Source organism: Gymnoscopelus microlampas (genome assembly GCF_963454915.1).
Source record: "Gymnoscopelus microlampas genome assembly, chromosome: 14".
Lineage (NCBI taxonomy): Eukaryota > Metazoa > Chordata > Actinopteri > Myctophiformes > Myctophidae > Gymnoscopelus > Gymnoscopelus microlampas.
The window spans coordinates 32947725-32965902 of record NC_139951.1 but is presented as its reverse complement, the minus strand read 5'-3'; the positions used below and the strand labels follow the sequence as shown (position 1 = coordinate 32965902).

Sequence of the window (18178 nt, the reverse complement as noted above, 5' to 3'; positions counted from 1 at the left end):
TCAATCTCCATAGTTTTGATGAAGGGCGCTCCTTCTCTTTATGGCTGCTGCACTCATAGCTGATGGTGACACCCCAGCAGGCTAAACAGTGCAGAGCTGACATTGCCAGAGTTAGCCGAGCTACAGGAATTCCCTTTCAACAACATGCCTGTCACATGGGTAAAGAAACAAGTGGGTTGCTTAGAATCAGAGACAAATCAATGAATCAAAGAAATAGACAGCTTGTGTTTTGGCCAAAACAATAAAGCACTCCACTCTTCCTTCACTGTCTCTGCATCTTGGCTTGTTGTTTATTACTGGCACACAAGCACATAACAACTGATCCCACCAGACTCTCTTTTACAGTCTCCATCCAAACTATACTGTAGCCTACTGCCTAGCCCAGATATCTAACCATTTTCTCAATTACAAAGTGCTTTATGGATAATGGGCTATACAAATGAGCGCTGATTGTTGTAGCTCGACTACATTCTCGTGAACTTGACAAGCTGGTTAACACTGTAATCAGGTTACTGTTGTCAGCTAATTGTTACTTTTGACTGACGTTTGGCAGGGACATATCAGTCATGCATCCTGAAATGTAACTCCCGTTTGTTGTGACTGCCACAGGGTTTTAAAAGATAAGTGTTATGCAAAATAAACACAATCAACGCTGCAATTATTAGGCCTAACTTGTAGTAGCCCACGTACCTGGTTCAAATCGCTGTCCGTCAAGAGATGCAGCTCTCGTGGTTTGAAACAGTTCTGACATTTGCTCTTGTTAAAAATGTTCGCCTGGAACTTCCTGCAGGGGTTTTCTTTTGCAGCAGACATGGTCTGCCGTTTCTTCCCACCTCTGGTCAAAGTAATACCCGATAATAGTTTCTTCTGACAACTCTATGCTGAGCTGTGTGTTCAATGCAACCCCCCCGGGTTGTTCTTCTTGTGCGTGTCTTTTTTTTTTATCCAAATGTGGTGAACATCAACAACTGCTTAGCCATCCATCCAAATGCATCATTCCAGGTTTTTTTTTTTTTTTATCGTGCACGACCACCACAGTTCAAAACAAAAGCTTGCTTGTTGACTTGTATCCAAGTATTATCATCATTATTCCCCCAATAACTGATGAGTGGCCATTATCGTTAAAGCCAGCCTGCTGGGGTGGGTGGTGATGAACGCCTCTCAGTCCATGGCCTCCTGCACCCCACAAAGCCCAGTGGCGACAGACACAGCAGAGGTGGCTAGTAAACTAGCTAGCCCGCTATCCCAAGAGATCAATAACGACAAAGCCACAAAAACACCAGGGCCGAGGAGGAGGCGTCCGCCTCAAACTCCATGAAAAGTGGGAAACAAATCCGCCCAAGAACGTTGCTCTCTCCAGTCTGATATAGCAGTCTCTTCAGTCGGCTACAGCAGGCTGCTATCCCCCCCTGTACGGTCGTTCCTCCTCCAAGGAACGGAGTTGTGTTGACCCACCGACGGACCGCTCCTCCTCCTCCTCCTCCTTCTTCTGCTCCTGCTAGCTCGTTGAGCTAGCTTGCAGGCTTGGCTAATAATGAAACCCTGTTTGGGTTTAAAAGGAGCCAAAAAAACAAAAACAAATGCTACCGACTCCCTCTCGTGCTTTCCATACGGCCTGCAGAGAAAGAACCCCCCCGTCCCCCGATCACTACTGACGCCAAATACGTTGATATTTGGGGTTGGGTTCCATTCCCTGGTTTTGGGTTAGTTAGCACTACGTACAGCAACACCACGGTGGCTTTATTTTTCTTCCTTTTCTCGGGGCTGACTGAGTTCTTCTTTCCAGTGTTGCCAGTCTTTGCGGGAGAAACAAGCAACCGGGTCTATGAAAACAAGCCCAAAAGAAGCGACTAGGCTACATGAAAATATTAAATAAATATTATAATAGAAAAAGTATTAGTATTATTATTTTTTAAACATCTTAACACCAATTTAGGGGTACGAATCTTGTATGTGGGTCCCTGGCATAACATACATTTATTTTCAGAGGGGGTCTGCAGCAGCAGACAAATACATACATACATTAATTGGAGTCCTTGACTTGAAAATGTTTGAGAAACACTGGTTTAAAAACAACATTAGGAAACAAGCCCAAATAAGCAACTACACTTTAGAAACAAGCCCAAAAAACGCAACCCGCAACTACAAGCAACTTTACAGAAAAATAAGCCCAAAGTCGCTTATAGTAAGCGGACATGGCAACGCTGCTTCTTTCCCAGTGGATGGAGGTCGCAGATTTGCTGTTGGAATTTTACGGGATCTCGCGGTATTTGCTCCACTGTCACCGCCCACCGAGCACCGAATATATACTCTGCAGTACGAGGGTGTCGCTTGCCCCCCCCCCCCCCCCCAAATATTGATTGATTTACAAGCTCCTTCTTTTTGGTGAGCGACACGAGATGGAGTTAATAAATAATGTAATTGAATTTTTTATTTGAAAAGTTGATATAAGTGATCTGGTCTGTCTGTCATCACCAAATCTTTCAATGGATTATGGACACCCTGTGGGATCAGGATGTTGTCTATGGATGTTTAAAAATGCAAAGTTTATTTTTTAATGTATTTATTAATAAGTTATTCCTCTGAACAAACTGAGGGGTGAAAAACGAAAGGTTCGTTTATTTAAGATTTCAGTCAGGGATGTAATCATTGAGCTATGGATGTAATTGGCAATAATAGTCTCATTCTCTTCCTCCCTCTTTCAGTGACCCATGCATAAGAATTGTAACTTTCTATTCACAGTTGTATTGACTTAAAAGCTGGTTTAGGCAAACAAGGAGCTATAAGCATTTCTAAAACTTGGGGCTGGGGGGGGGGGGGGGGGGCAATAAGGCCTATACCCGTAGGAGTTTGAGTTTGGGGACATATATATAGTTGCTGATTGATATTTAGACAAGGCGTTGTCTAAAATTCCTTCAACACCATGCAAGTGCAACTGTTATTTCTAGTCAGGGGGGAGTCAGGGCTCATCTGAGGACGACCTAGAGGGAGTTGGGCCTCCATTTGTTGTCCACTCAACTCATGTTGGCAACAAGGAGGCATGCCTTAAATACTATACACCACATAACGTGTGTATTAATGGCTGACTCTAGCACAGGCTATTATAAGCATCAGGTTCCACTAGCCCACAGTGGGGCAGGCAGGCAGAGACTGGGTGAGAGAGCTATGTGAGCTGACAAGAGACACAGAGGGAGAAGGGCTAATACTCTGTTACCTAACTAAACCCGGAAAACATCAGCCATTCCCGGTGAAGGATTAGTTCCCTGCCCCATGCTGTAAGTGACCCAAGAATAACAGAGATTACATGTGTGTCTGCTGTGTGGTGTGTGTGTGTGTGTGTGTGTGTGTGTGTGTGTGTGTGTGTGTGTGTGTGTGTGTGTGTGTGTGTGTGTGTGTGTGTGTGTGTGTGTGTGTGTGTGTGTGTGTGTGTGTGTGTGTGTGTGTGTGTGTGTGTGTGTGTGTGTGTGTGTGTGTGTGTGCTGTGTTGCTATAGATGTGTGCTCATCATCAGTCGGCCTACTGACCAACCCTCTAGGACCTGGTAGCCCAAACCAGGGGGTTGATTTGGTGGGTCTTCACGGGGATTTACAGTATTTGTAGGTAATACATCATATTTATGGTTCTGACTGTAGGCTGGTTTAATGTGTTTTCCCCAGTAAATCAAGACAAGGAAGGTCCTTTCTTGATTGTGCACGTGAACTTTCCGATAGGCTACCCCCCTTGGGGTATATCCAATGACAATATCCTGGAGGTGACTTAATGTAGTGCAAGCGATTCTGCTGTGGCAGATTAAAATATATTTAGCCGTTCTCTTCAGACACACTTTACATGGTAAGAGCAATAGCAGGGCCACCAGACACACGTTGGACCCACATACTGTACACAGAGATTTAAGAGGAAAATTTGGAGTTTATTACCATTATACTACCTTACATGAAATTATTCTGAATACACTTTTTCTTTGCTCCATAGATAAAGCCAGCGCAATGAAATCAATACCGACATGCAGAACTAAAAGGTCTAGGGCATGCAAAGTGCACAGCGGCCTGTGAGACTTCTCCTTTGGCACACATATCTATCACTGGGAAGTGCACAGTATCTGGTCTGCTTCTACAGAACACAGTGAATGTTCCATAAGTTGAAACGTGACCTACATTTTACCCTGATGTCACCCATGCTTATCTGAATAGGACCTGTCAAGTGTATAGTCTCGAGTTGGACACACGAGAGAACTGTATTGTTTCGTTGCCTGCGGCTTACTCCTCAGCCACCGTGGAAACACACAGGATAGTGGCTCATCATCTCGAGAACACAATTGTATTTGACAGCACATGCTGATATTGCTCTATGGAGTTTTCAGTAAAGAAGATGGATGATGCTTTTTTGGCATTACAGCAATGTACAGAACAGATAAGCCGCACCTCAAAATAGTTTTATGGTAGGATTCTGGTTCTTGTCTCAACACCTGATCCTTGACTGGGTTATTGCTGTTCTAAAATGCAGGTCAATAGGTGTGTTGTGTATTTATTGCTTATATTGGATCCTCTGTCTCCCTTACAGATCATGAGTTTCTCCTCTGTGTTTGTGCTGCCCCTGCTGATAGTGGTAGCAGCAGGGATATACTACATATACAATGAGGTCATGCGGTTCATGTCAAAGTCCTCGGTGCGGAACAAAGTGGTGGTGATCACAGACGCTGTGTCAGGGGTTGGGACTGGTAAATAACTTTTCATGATGCCATGATTCGACTTTGAAAAATAGTTTCTAATGCAGTTGTAGAATGGATAACAAGGTTATTGTACACAATGAGCCAAATATTATTTTCTTTTCCTCTCCTGATGTCATTTCAGTTGTTGTTTTTACTTTTTATTCCTATTTAGCCTGTGCCCATATCCTCCATAAGGGAGGTGCCAGACTGATCCTGTGTGGGATGAGCTGGGATAAGCTTGAGTCTCTATTTGACTCATTGACCAGAGATGCTGATCCCAGCCAGGTGAGGCAACCAGATAAAAAAAATACAGTTTCAGCATGTCCATCCTTGTTTGAATAAGCACAAAAAAGTGATTCTCCATATAGCCAAGTTTCCCATGCTTTTGCAAACTCCCTGAATGAGGAAAAAGTATACATTGCAGCCATTGATGCAAAGAAAGAACTTATAACAACACTAGATCATCAAAGAGCTAGAGTAGACCTTCACAGTATCACACTCAGTCTTGATTGTGCAGCCTTTTCAGATCGATAAACCAAAAACCCACCGGAATGTCAGTGAGGGATCAATGGATGACACAAGGTGTCCGTGGTGGGTTCTTAGAAAAAGACATAGCACATTCTGTCACTGCTTTTATCATAATCCTCTCCTCTACCTATCACGTCACAGACCACCCCTTCCTCCTCTGGTCACACACAATAGTAGGATATCCTTTCTGACAGTGTCCACTGTCCACTGGGCATTTCCTGTACACAAGCCAGAGCAGATATAGGATATGTTTGTATATAGGAAATAAAAGCAGATGTTACTAAAACAGACACTAATATTATCCAATGAGCATTATACCTGTCAGTATGCAACATGGAACAAAAACCTAAATCTAATTGATTAGCAACCATTTTCATAGTTTTTGCCCCCATATATTAACCACATGAACCCTAGCAACCCTACTCTGGGGCAAACATTTGGCAAAATAGAACATCTACAAGCTCATAATGCATCATTTTGTGATGCATTGTGAGCTTGTAGATCTGTTATTTTCGGTGAAGATATTTAGTGTAGAGGTCAGCTAAGTATAGGGTTCAAGTGGTGCCCATAAAACATACCTTCCTTGTTTTTTATTTCCCTAGACGTTCATGCCCAAGCTTGTGATCCTGGACTTTAGTGACATGGACAGCATGCCAGAGGTGGTGAATGAGGTGGTTGAGTGTTATGGCTGTGTGGACGTGTTGATCTGCAATAGCAGCATGAAGCTGAAGGCCCCCGTGCAGAGCGTCTCTCTCGAACTGGACAGAAACATCATGGACATCAACTATTTTGGCCCCAGCACTCTGGCCAAAGGTAGACACACCAGAGACAATTTGCCCAATTCACCACAAACACATTGCGTCTCTGTGTGCATTCCTGTGTTATTGATGTATTTTTCAACCAATAATGATTGCTTAATGAGGCGTTAATACTGAGTGAATCATGATACAGGTGTGCTCCCGACAATGATGTCCAGAAGATCAGGACACATCATATTGGTCAACAGCATTCAGGGTAGACTGGCAGTCCCTTTCAGAAGCTCCTGTAAGTTTTCGTAAAACTGTTTTCATCATTTGCTAAGACAGCTCCTCTGTGCTCTTTTAAACCATCTGTAAGCACTGTCTATCTTCCTATTATATCAAAATTGGCTAACGGGAGGACCGGCCGGCGGACCTCGGCCACGTCACTCTGACTCAGACATGAATCATGACATAACTATAAACAAACAAGATACGCCCATATACAGTATAGGCAGGACAATGGACTCAAGGGAGTGCGGTGCCAACTGCCGAGCCGTTCGGATATCCGGTTGTCCAGAACCACTGATATGTCGATATATGGGCATGCCAATACAAGGTATGGGCATATACTAATGACATCAGGGATCTCCATATATGGGCATAAAAGGGACACAGACAGACGGGTACTCTGACAAAGCCCCCGACACTATGACTCAGACATATTGGTCGGATCGGCGGTGCGACGTAGAACTTTAGATATGAAAATATAGACACCCCATTTGTACTACACATACTGTAAATAAGAGACTACAGCCTGTTAGAATTGCAAACATGAACTACACGTTCTCAGTGTGTGGTGCAACAGGCACAAAGAATTCCTGTGGTGAGACAGATAACAATTAGACACGGTGTCTCCTTTGCAATGTATGGAATGAAGTTGCGTTATGGGTGAGTCAAAGCTCTTTTGTGTTCACGCGTGTGTGTGTCTGTGTGTGTTTATGTATGTCTTTTTAGATGCGGCCTCCAAGCATGCAGCACAAGCCTTCTTTGACTGCTTGCGTGCTGAAGTGGATGAGTATGGTATAACTGTCAGCACCATAAGTCACACCTTCATCAATAGCAGTGCCATTCCTCCATCTGACACACCTGTACTCAACCTAAACAACTTGAAACCATGTGAGTATAAAGCCTAATTTATGTCGCTTGCCAAATGTAGCTGACTTTGAAGTGAAAAAAGCAACAGTGTGGATCTGCAAGGAATCTAGCAGAGTCTGTCTATGCCTCTGGAGCTAATATCACAAACCGCTTGACCGATCAGCGGCAACTTAATTGCGCACTTAGACCACAGAAATACCTCCAATTTATATATTTTTTACTTTAATTTTATAAATCAATGGGCTCTGTTTGAAACCTTGCCCACATTTTGATTCATATACTGTACGTCTTAGATATGTCATAGATCCCATGTGGTTCCCAAGATCCACAGATTCCACACACGCTTACATTTTTGGCAAGTAACGTGTCACGTGGTTGTTGTTCAAAGCACTGACTCAATGTGTAATAATGACGCGTGCAAAATCATTATACAGGCACACAAATATATGGAGTCCACATATGAATATTGTTATTGTTTTTGGCTAAATTGACTTTTTTTTCTTCCTGCTACAGTCATTACCACCGTTATTGCTAACCAGTTGAGCAATGGTGTGGGCCCATCGGTCCTGGCCAATGAGATTGTGCAGACTGTGAACAGGAAGAGGAAAGAGGTTCTGCTGTCCCACCCCATCCCCAGGGTGGCTCTCTACCTCCGCTCACTCTTCCCATCCTTACTCTTTTCTGTGGTGGCTGCAGGAGTGAAGGACTCAGCTTTGGCTGAGCAGATGCAGTAGGAGAAGGGCAGAAGCGAGAGGGAAAGAAAACAAAATAGCCTATATCTTAAATACATCCCCATTGTTAATCTAACTCTGTACACATGGAACCATTGCGGTTCCATTGTTCATTCTGAACCTTTTAATGCATGCAGTTTGGAATGTTCACACAAATGTAAGGATGTTGTCTTAATTGATTTCCCCATGCAGCATATAAAAAATGATTGCACATTGAAAAGAGTTTAAATTGTACAGTTTAGGCTTATGGTAAGTTAGATTAAGGGAAATTGAGAATGTTGTGTTTTTTATTTGGCATTACAAATGATTTGTAATGCTTGAGAAATAAGTTGGTCTCAGATAAGTACATCAGGTCACTTTAGCTGAAGATAAATCCTATTATGACAGATTATATGTACATTCTAATTTTCTCATAGTATCACAAAGCATGGTTTTGTTGAAACGTGTATTTGGCCCAAGATGGATTATAATGCTAAACTATTTCATCTCTGTGAAATGCATCCAATTTATGGAATCTCCTGTAGATGGCAGCAACATGTCATTATTTGCACTAGTGTGGTCTTTGGTGCCACAGATATACTCCTTTTACTTATGATTGTTCCTTAAGTGGTGTATACAAGTGTTTACTATGTCCAAATACCTAAAGAGCCTACAGTCAAGTAAATAGATTTCAGGTATTCAACTTTTTGCCATTTCCTTGCATTTTATGATGGTGCTAATTCATTATTCATAATGAATTTTCCCTCAGCACAAACACAATATTGAGGAAATAAGTCTGTCTGCTCTGCATGGACTCCCTGCAATTACAAATATACTCTGCCAAATACCTTGTCTGTCAATTTCTAGATACAATCCAAGTCTTATTATCAGATTATGTTGGGATTACATTATTTACATATAATGTCACACAAAAAGTTGTGAAAATAGCAGTGAAAATAGCAGATCTACAAGCTCACAATGCGTTGTGATGCATCATGTGTGTTTTTTTTTTTTTTTTTTTTTCATTTTATGTGTACATATATAATAATTACATTTAAGATGATAAATGGTTATCAGCTTATAAATTGGATGTGGATGAAATTGGCAACCCACCTGAAAATGTATTTTCTGTGTATTAAGAGCTGGAGAGATGAGACTCACGTTAATGATGATTTTACCAAAGACCCCCTTCCCCTTCCTATATAAACTCATTGTAACTTCAAACTCCATTTGAACTGTTAGAATCATTTAAAATATGCATCCCAATCCTACGTGACTGATATTGGCCTTCTAATGCGTGAGGGGAACGTGTTTTTCAACTATCAACAAGTATGTGACTGGCAGGACATTTGAGCTGTACAGTATGTATACAGCATGACTCTATACAAAACATAAACATATTACGGTTCAGATTAGTGTTGAAAAATCAGATTTGAACTGCATTGAAAGTAGGGTAACTAAGTGACATTTGTTTGTTACAACAGATCCAGTTTATAAAAAAATACATTTAGAATGTAAGTGCACTTTGTTTTTATTCTCGAAATATCACATTTAGATTTCCCCAGATGTATCAGTATAGGCTGAGATCTCTGATCGTCTAGCTACAACAAAGTTTTTGACCCTGGCAAGGTTGGGAGTTGAAAGTGTGAGTTCATCCATGACAGGCATGACAGCTTTCAACTCCCAACCTTGCCAGGGTCAACAACTTTATATTTGAAATCCGAACGTTTATGTAGATGTAGATGCATGAACGGGTCAAAAATGGAGAAAGTGCAAACACCAGGTTGAAGTTCATCCATGACAGGGATGACAGACTGCATGGCTCATTTGCATAAGACGTTACCATATTGATTTTATCCCACTATTGAGAGTTAGGGTAATGTTTTATATATTTTGTTTAAGATTTACAGTAGGCTGCCTTACCCCAGCCCCACTGGAATACATGATGACTGATATGAATTAATAATATACTGGACCATACTTAAAATGAAGAATACCTTGTGATGTCAGTGACATTTTATTACAAATGAAAATGAAAATAAGAAACAGTGCTGTAACAATACGTTTTCGTATAGCAGCAATTTTGCAACAATATAAATATAAATATATTGTCTGTCGGGCGGGAACCTCATTATGGCCAAAACTGTTACTTTTCAGCATAAACATTCTAAAATAGCAAAAACAGCAGATCGACAAAAAAACAAGACTCGCACATAATTTGGCAAGCTACACCATCTCAGGTTTACTTCCGGCATCTGCATAGTCTCGCGTCTCGCGTAGCTATCTGCGTGAAGTGGGCGGACGCCAACCTGCTCCAGTCTCCTAAAAAGGCGTCCGCCCACTTCACGCAGATAGCTACGCGAGACGCGAGACTGATACAGAAAATAAACCGGAGATGGTGTGTCTTGCCGATTTTTGTTGCGCGAGTCTTGTTTTTTTTCAGGACTTTCAAAAAGCGTTAAGCATTGGTTCTCAAAGTGGGGTCCGGGGACCCCCAGGGGTCCTTGGGGGGGTTCCAGGGGGTCCCCAGCAAAATGTTATTATTAAATATGGCTCTTTTATTGCTACTGTTAACTTTTTAATGGATCCTATGACAGTAAAGCTAATAAAAGTGTCAAACTCCCAAATTACATCTACTCTGTTCCTGTTTCTGTACAAAAAAATCCTGGGGGACCCGAGCGTGGTCAAGAGCACCCCCCCCCCCCCCCACTGGAAAAAAATCTCCTGTTATCGGACGGTCTGAGGTTGGCAGGTATGGAATTGTTCATGTGGTTAGATTGCATTCCCTTTGTATTGTACTTGTATACTGTGGCTAGAATCGTCAAGAATGTGGTATGATATAATGAATGCCCATCAAAGTAGACTGCCTGTATCACCCAGTGTTCTGGTACAGACCCCCAAGGAAAAACTCAAACCAAGTATCACTCCGAACAAGAATTCTCATATTTTTTATTATTGTCGACTAAATCTGAGCTTACAGGAAGACGGTTGTATTGTAAAGACAGAACCGGATACGAGTTCTAGTGCTGTGTTCATCTACTCACTAAAAACTCCACTAAAATCATGGTGCTTCAAAATGTCACTGGACAGAGACACACACAGAACTCCATTACATGGCTTGCAACACAATACGTCATGGTTGAGTAGACCGGCAGTAACTCACTCAGGTGTTATAAGGGAGGCAGGGTGGAGTCTCCTGTCCCCAGTTCTGGCTTTGCTGTGACTGTCCTCTCTCCTTCAGGTGACCTACACACCAAGGCAGTGGTTGCCAACCCAACCTCTGGAAAGCTACTGTGTAGACATGTTCCAGCCTAATGGCAATTTTTGTTCCTAAGTAAAAATTATGTTACAATTAATCTGGGAGGTTTTAAGACAGAGGTGGACATTTGAAGGGACTGAGGAATCTCACGGGGTAGGCTGCTGCTCAGGCAAAATTAAATGGTTTGCTTTTCTTTCTTTCGCCTCGTGAAACCATCCCAGTTGAATCTGGTATGCTAGCACTGGAAACTGAAATGTCTACACACCATGTAACTACCCAGAACCAAGGTTGACAAGGACCCATTGTGAGAAAGCCAACAGCATGAGGAACACAGCACTGTGTACAGTGTTTGTATCAAGACTGCCCCATTGTTCCGAGTCAGAATGCCGTCGATGAGGTCAGAGATTGTCACAAGATGTAGTAATTTGCACACGTGTTCACTGATCTGGGGCCGCTTTGTGAATATGATCCAAATGGTATTGGTTAGGAGTTTGAGTGACCCTCGTTCTGGGCCTGAGAGAGAAAGAGAGCATTCTGCTCAGAGATCAACCACTTAAGCCTTTGTTGTATGACAAAAATAGCCAATACACTATTTTTGCTGAACAACACCAGGTGTAAATGTGTATAAATTAAGCATATTACTTAGGCTATTTTTGAGAATTTTCACATATGACGACATGCCCAAAATAGGGACACCAGGGTTAATGTGGTTAAGTCGATCAATGTTGAAGCTACTGCGCTTTACAAGCTAAAGAAACATTTTCCTTACAGCTACTCTACGTCTACGGTATGAGGTATTGTACTACAGCTTGTGACAGAAAAAACAATGAACAAATTCTCACAATAGAGCTTTAGCACATACAAATTCATGCAGATAATGTCTGGAAGTTGCAATGCACAAAATGCCCATTCCACGCATGTTCCAAAGCTCCTCACTTTTTTTAAACTTTTTTTTTCTTGTTTATACTTCATAAGTCAAAGAAAGGAAGCATTTCCTTTTTTTCTTCTTCTGATATTTAACTTGGCAACAAAGCAAGAAAATCTGCTCTAGATTTTCACTCTACAACAGATTTGGCAATTTAGAAGCAATGATTTCTCATAAAAAATACAACTTTATGAGACCTTAAAATTCCATCCCTGTAATTTAAAACAACACCTCTCATTGTATGTTTTCCATGCGTAGCCTACTTCTTTTCTCCATTTCTAACTTTGGTGAGATGGATACACAACATTAATAGCATACAAATACAATACACTGAATAAAAACTAATTATTGTTCCAATCTTTAGCCCTAGGGTGTCTCAAGAGATCATAACAGCAATATTCACTCTGGGACATAATGCAAGAAATTGTGCTACAGCAAAATTACACATCACAACATTTTACGTTTCTTTTTTTGTCTTTTCATTTTTGTATAGCCAGTTCAAATTCCCATAGATATGTTTTAGCTACTTGTCATGCAATTTATAAAAATGTGACTGCGTACATGTTCACTGGATTTCTTTTTTTCTTTTCCTTTCTTTATTTTTAGATCAAATTGAAAATGCTAAATCAGCATTTGTTTGTGTCCTCTGTTTTCAGACAATAGTTTAATTATAACATTTCAAAGAAGAGAGAAAACCGTACCCCCAAAAAATCATAACGTGTAGAAAATAGTATTTTTCAACCATGGAATAGATGTGTTTGTGTTAAGCCTAATTTATTGTCCGTCGCACGGCAGTGTCATACAGCAAAAATAGCCGACCTACAAGATCACGAGGTGTCACATCCGCGCCGCATTGTAAGCTAGTAAGTCGGCTATTCGGCTATTTCCGACATGCGACGGAATATGAATCGGGCTTTAAAGAACAGGGATAAACAAAGAGATCCTGAGCCTTTCCTCTGTCTGGTCAGAGGCTCAGGGACATCATTGTTTGCAGCTAGTAGCAGGGAAGAAAAATCTCCCCAGTACTAAAGCATTGATCAAAATTAATACTTCACGCCTTGCCATCTGTTTGCCTTGAGCTCTCCAGCTTTGATATGTACATCTCTAGAGTCAATATGTACAGCAGAAAAACCAAATGTGTTGCACAAACAAATGGATTTGGCACAGGTATGCCCCAAAACCGTGTTACTTAGTGAACTAAGTTGAACAGAAACACAAATAACTTTACAAAACCAATAGAAAAGAATAGTTTCTGGATGTTTCTCTTTTCTTCTTCTTCTTCTCCCAATTCAAATAAATAATACATATCTGAACATTAAATTAACTTAATTCTGCGTAAGCATCTTTTTGGGTTCAAACATACAGAACACACAGTGATGTACGCACATACACACATTTCACATTTCGTAACACATTAAACATTAAAACCATCATTCACTTGTTTTGTTTTTTTCATATCGACATGGTATTTCCGTATAACTATATTTTAGTCAACTTCAAAAATACAAATCAATAGCTCTGCTCTGTGTCCCTTGGCTTCATCAAAAAACAACACCCAGCCACATCCTGCAAATAAATGAAAGAATTCTGCCAGTTTCTGTTTTGCTTCTTTTTTTTTTACATTTTTTGCTGAAAATATTGCTTTAAGAAATACATTTTGGTCTTCTTTTCAGACGTTTGTTGTAACGTTGATCTCTGATGGAAGCCATTGTGAAGCTTTAGTCTGCGGGGTCTGTTTCACGTCGATTAGTTCGGACGCCTCTTTGATTGAACGATTATTACATGATGGCCCATTCCACAGAAAACGTCAAAATGTCACTGCTGCTGTTACAGGAAACTTCCGACTGATATGAAGATCATGTGCACTCCATGAAGCAATATGCAGAAGAATTCTGCCTCATTTTGTCATTGCGTCAAATATTCTTCAATTCACCTGCCGTTCCAACAGGATACACATAATGTACTCATTGTTTATATTTTATATGTGGGTCTGTTTGTGTATTGTGTGTGTGTGTGTGTGTGTGTGTGTGTGTGTGTGTGTGTGTGTGTGTGTGTGTGTGTGTGTGTCTCAGAGAGAGCGAGTGTTTCCATGCATGTCCATGTGGTGAGTGAATGGTACAAAAGTATGCGTCTGCGTACGGGGAGACGCTGGTCTGGTGGGCTCACACACAGATCTCTATGGGTGTGGTGACGAGCATTCGCCCCCCTGGGGAGTTGTTATCTCGGGGCATTCGCTCGTAGCTGTTAGTGGACGACACAGAGCTGGTGGTGGACACCGACACAAAATGGTGGCCTCCGCCCGGATCCATCATCCCTCCCTTGGTCGCCCCTGTCCCTCTGTCCACGGCCACGGGGGACATGGGGGACAGAGTCTGCTGTTTCATCCTCTCATTCAGCTCCTCGTCCTCCTCCCCTGACGAAGATGACGAGGTGGTCCCGTCTGCCTCACCCCTGACCCCACCCCCGCCTCCCCCTCCTCCTCCTCCTCCTCCTCCTCCTCCTACTCCTCCGCCACCTCCCCCGCCCCTCTCTCGCTCCCTCTCGCGGTCTGCGTTCACCACCGTGTTCCCGTTGTTGTTGTTGTTCTCGGCGTCCAGCATCCAGGAGTGGCTGAAGTAGCCGAAGACCTCCTTGACGGAGCAGCGGCGGTCCTGCTCCACGGCGAGCAGGCGCCGGAACATGCGCAGCGCCTGCTCGGTGAAGCGGCGCCACTGCGACGGCACGGCGGTGGTCCGCCGCCGCTGCCAGCGGATGAACTCCTGGTAGAAGGAGTCGGACGGTAGCGCCTTCTCCCACGGGAAGTTGCCCGTCAGCATGCAGAAGAGCAGCACGCCAAAGGCCCACACGTCCGTGCTGTAGTCCACGCAGAAGCCCTCGTGGCGCGACACGTCGCACAGCTCTGGCGCCGTGTACGGGATGGTGCCGCTCACCTACGGGGGGAAGGGGTGCGCGTCCATTAGTTTGGAGACCCAGCGTATGCTATTTTGTTTTTTAGAAACACTAGGTCGACCACATACCCAACATCTTCTGATATAACGTAGAAATGTTGAGCCTCTTCCCTACAAAACAATTTGTTTTTAGTTGATATTGAGCAATTCTATCAGCTAAATATGTTTTTCTATAATGGATATATGATTGGGTTTAAATAAATTAACCACTTAAATCCCAGATACTTTGTTGCACGTCAAATTGTTAAAATAGCAGTTTTACAAGCTTGTAGATCTGCTATTTTCTGCAAATGTTCGCAGAATGTTCATCTAATTTTTGCCGAATGTCTATCCATTTTTGCCGAATGTTTACCCATTATGACATGCCCAGTGGAGGGATGCTAGGGTTTATGTGGTTAAACTGTATGGCAGGGCGGGGCGACATTGACTAAATACAATATCACATCTTTAACCAAAAACTTCTATATGGATAATGTGGTGATTTTTGGGGATGATTATTGGTGCTATCAGAAGATTTACACATAAAGGTGGATATGATGACCAAACATGTAAAGGCATTCATTGTTCATTTCAATCAGCAATGACAATAAGTTAAGACAATTTTTATCACTTTACAGCAAGAACAGTCGAATAAGTTGAGACAAATCTTATCACTTAACTGTAACACAGCCTTAATGACCAAGTAAAGACAACATTTAGATTATATCACGATATTATGGTAACCAAAATCCCAGCCCATATCTGGTCTCATACCATAATATGGAATATATTGACATATCAGCCAGCTCTTATTGTATGGCGAAGATGATAAAACAGCAAGCAAGATGGCTACTGTCCACACAATGTCAGCTAAACACCATAATGTCATCATTTGCATGCGTCACTGACCCTTTTGACCGGGGAGCCTGCGCGGCGGGTCATGCCAAAGTCGGACAGCTTGACCTTGCGGCACTCCCTGTCAAAGATGAGAATGTTCTCCGGCTTGATGTCTCGGTGGACCAGCTTCTTTGTGTGCAGGTAGTCCAGAGCAATGGCTACCTGGTGCACACAACGCTTTGCCACCGCCTCAGGAAGGCCCACCTAAAGGCCACAAGAAGAGGAGAGGAGAGGACGAGAAGGGAAGATAAGAGGAAAATAAGATCGATTGATTGATCATTAGAATAAACATGCTCTGAAAATGCTTGTGGCTCACCCATCTGACCACTTAACGGTGTTCATTTTGACCACTTAAACCTCTATACTAGTAGTGTCTTTTCTGTTTTCTGTCATTGTGCCGATCGACAAGCTCGCAACGTGCGCGACACGCTGTGAGCTTGTCGATCTGCTATTTTCTGCAAAAGATTTCCCCACAATACGGGTGCTGGGGTTTAAGTGGTTAATGATTAACCAATAGATTGTGTTACTGCTTGGATCAATGGAACTAACTAACATAGTATACATATAACTTATTTTTCAACATTACCTTTCAAGGTTTTAAAGATTTTTTGTGTTGAATCCTTTTTGTTTTTACCAATATTTGGGGGCCCAATTGCAATATCCTCATGGCCCACCAGTGGCCCCGGCCCACAGGTTGAGAACCAGTGGCGTATAATAACAACACATGAAAACGATGGAGCACCTGTGGAGGAATGATGTCAAAGAGGTCCCCTGCCAGAGCGTACTCCTGGGCAAAGACGTAGTACTCGTCTGTCTCGAAGGCGATGCCAAACATGTTGATGATGAAGGGGCAGGGGGACAGGTACAGAGAGATGCTGTACTCTCTCACAAACGACTTCAGCTTCGTGCTCTTCTTCTTCAGAAACTTCAACGCCATCTTCGTGCCTGCCAGTGAAATCAGGAAAAAAAGCCACATAGAGGTGAAGAGGAGAGTGTGTGTCTCTTCTGTTAAACTATCATTGAGAGGATATCGTTGCTGTTGGCCGGAAACCTTGTATCTCTATGTTTAAAATGTTTACGTTTGTTTTTGTAAATTAATGCCCTACTTCATCACTGAAGAGTGTCACACAAAAGTAGTGAAATAGCAGACCTACAAGTAGATCGGCTGTTTTCACTATTTTATATAGTTTCTTAAAATAATGTTTAATAATAATAACTATTTTGAGGTTTCCACCCAACAGCAACGATATTAGAACCAGAAGAAAACTGGACGACCTTCTGGAAGACATTTTTTCTGTCCCCCATGAGGAAAAGTAGTTTTTATGCTTAAGAAAGATGTTTTACATTTTATTCATAGAGAAAATGTTTTTCTTCAATAATAGTGAAAATAACCAGTCTGCAAGCTCACAATGCACCAACGCGCTGCATTGTCAGCTTGCAGATTGGTATGTCACTATTTTTCTGAGCTTTTTGAATCTCGCCCCTGACTACCCCATATTACAATAAAAAAAACACTAACTAAAAACACAACTAACACTAATGACAACTAATGACAACTAAAACTAAGCATTTTCACATTATAAAAACTAAACTAAACTAGCAAACCCGCTTTAAAAGCGAATGCATACCAACTGAAATTGAAAACAAAAACTGGTGCATGCATGCGTTCCCTCACCTCTGATCTTATGGATGACCAGGTCTACTTTGCCATAGGTGCCCTTGCCCAGCTCCCTGATGACCTCATAGTACTTGTTGACCTCCAACCTCTCCAGGTTCTGAGCTGCAATGAACTGCAGCTCGTCCAGGATGTCCATGTTGGCACGGGACACCAGCGGAGAGGAACTCATATTGGGGCACTGGTTAAAGGGACGCACTGGGAAACAGACCGAGGGGAGGGCTGAAGCTCAGGCAGAACAAGAGCAGCAGCTAACAGCTGGTGTCACTGCAGAGAATAAACAAAGAGAGGAATGTTATAGAAGTCGTTTTAACGAGCTGAATGAAATTCATGTCTGAGGGGTAATATATATATAATAATAATAATATTTTCAGCAACTACTTGCCGCTATTTGTAAATGAGCTGAGCACAAATACGTAACTCCAGGGGCTGTATACAGTCCAAAAATGGGGCTTACTTTATATTAGGCAGAGTAATATGTAAATATTTAGATAAAATGTTGTTTTTATCGATCTCTCTCTCTTCCCCTTGCCCACCCCCTTCTTCTTCCCTTTCTTTTTTTATGGAAATAACAAAAACGATGGAGCTTGCACAAAAAATAATTTCACCCTCTGTTTTATACCAGTAAACCTGTGATGAGACAATAAAGTTGAT

General features: G+C 42.1%; 3 protein-coding genes across 6 annotated transcripts in view; 1 reads left to right on the top strand and 2 right to left on the bottom strand.

Moving 5' to 3' along the window:
- The window catches only part of LOC311059484 (myosin phosphatase Rho interacting protein), a 36496-nt gene extending 34753 nt beyond the window's left edge, over nt 1-1743 (bottom strand). For all 4 annotated transcript variants that reach the window (XM_084077464.1, XM_084077463.1, XM_084077465.1 and 1 more), the window contains exon 1: nt 691-1743. In XM_084077464.1, coding sequence (XP_083933590.1) covers nt 691-813 — 123 coding nt within the window. In that variant the 5' untranslated portion in view covers nt 814-1743. The remainder of the gene's footprint in view (nt 1-690) is intronic.
- Nucleotides 1744-3115: 1372 nt separating this feature from the next.
- dhrs7cb (dehydrogenase/reductase (SDR family) member 7Cb) lies at nt 3116-8852 on the top strand. The gene is made up of 7 exons (XM_084078457.1): nt 3116-3275; nt 4561-4717; nt 4881-4993; nt 5839-6049; nt 6188-6280; nt 6991-7152; nt 7645-8852. Exons 2-7 carry the CDS (start codon nt 4564-4566, stop codon nt 7863-7865), a joined length of 954 nt encoding a protein of 317 aa, XP_083934583.1. The 5' UTR covers nt 3116-3275; nt 4561-4563; the 3' UTR covers nt 7866-8852.
- Nucleotides 8853-14187: 5335 nt separating this feature from the next.
- The window catches only part of bsk146 (brain specific kinase 146), a gene marked incomplete at its 3' end in the record, with an annotated part of 19811 nt that continues 15820 nt past the window's right edge, over nt 14188-18178 (bottom strand). The window contains exons 2-5 of the mRNA XM_084077936.1: nt 17525-17791; nt 16592-16794; nt 15862-16053; nt 14188-14955 (exon numbers count right to left, since the gene is read on the bottom strand). Of these exons, the coding sequence (XP_083934062.1) occupies nt 14188-14955; nt 15862-16053; nt 16592-16794; nt 17525-17696 (1335 nt within the window). The 5' untranslated portion in view covers nt 17697-17791. The remainder of the gene's footprint in view (nt 14956-15861; nt 16054-16591; nt 16795-17524; nt 17792-18178) is intronic.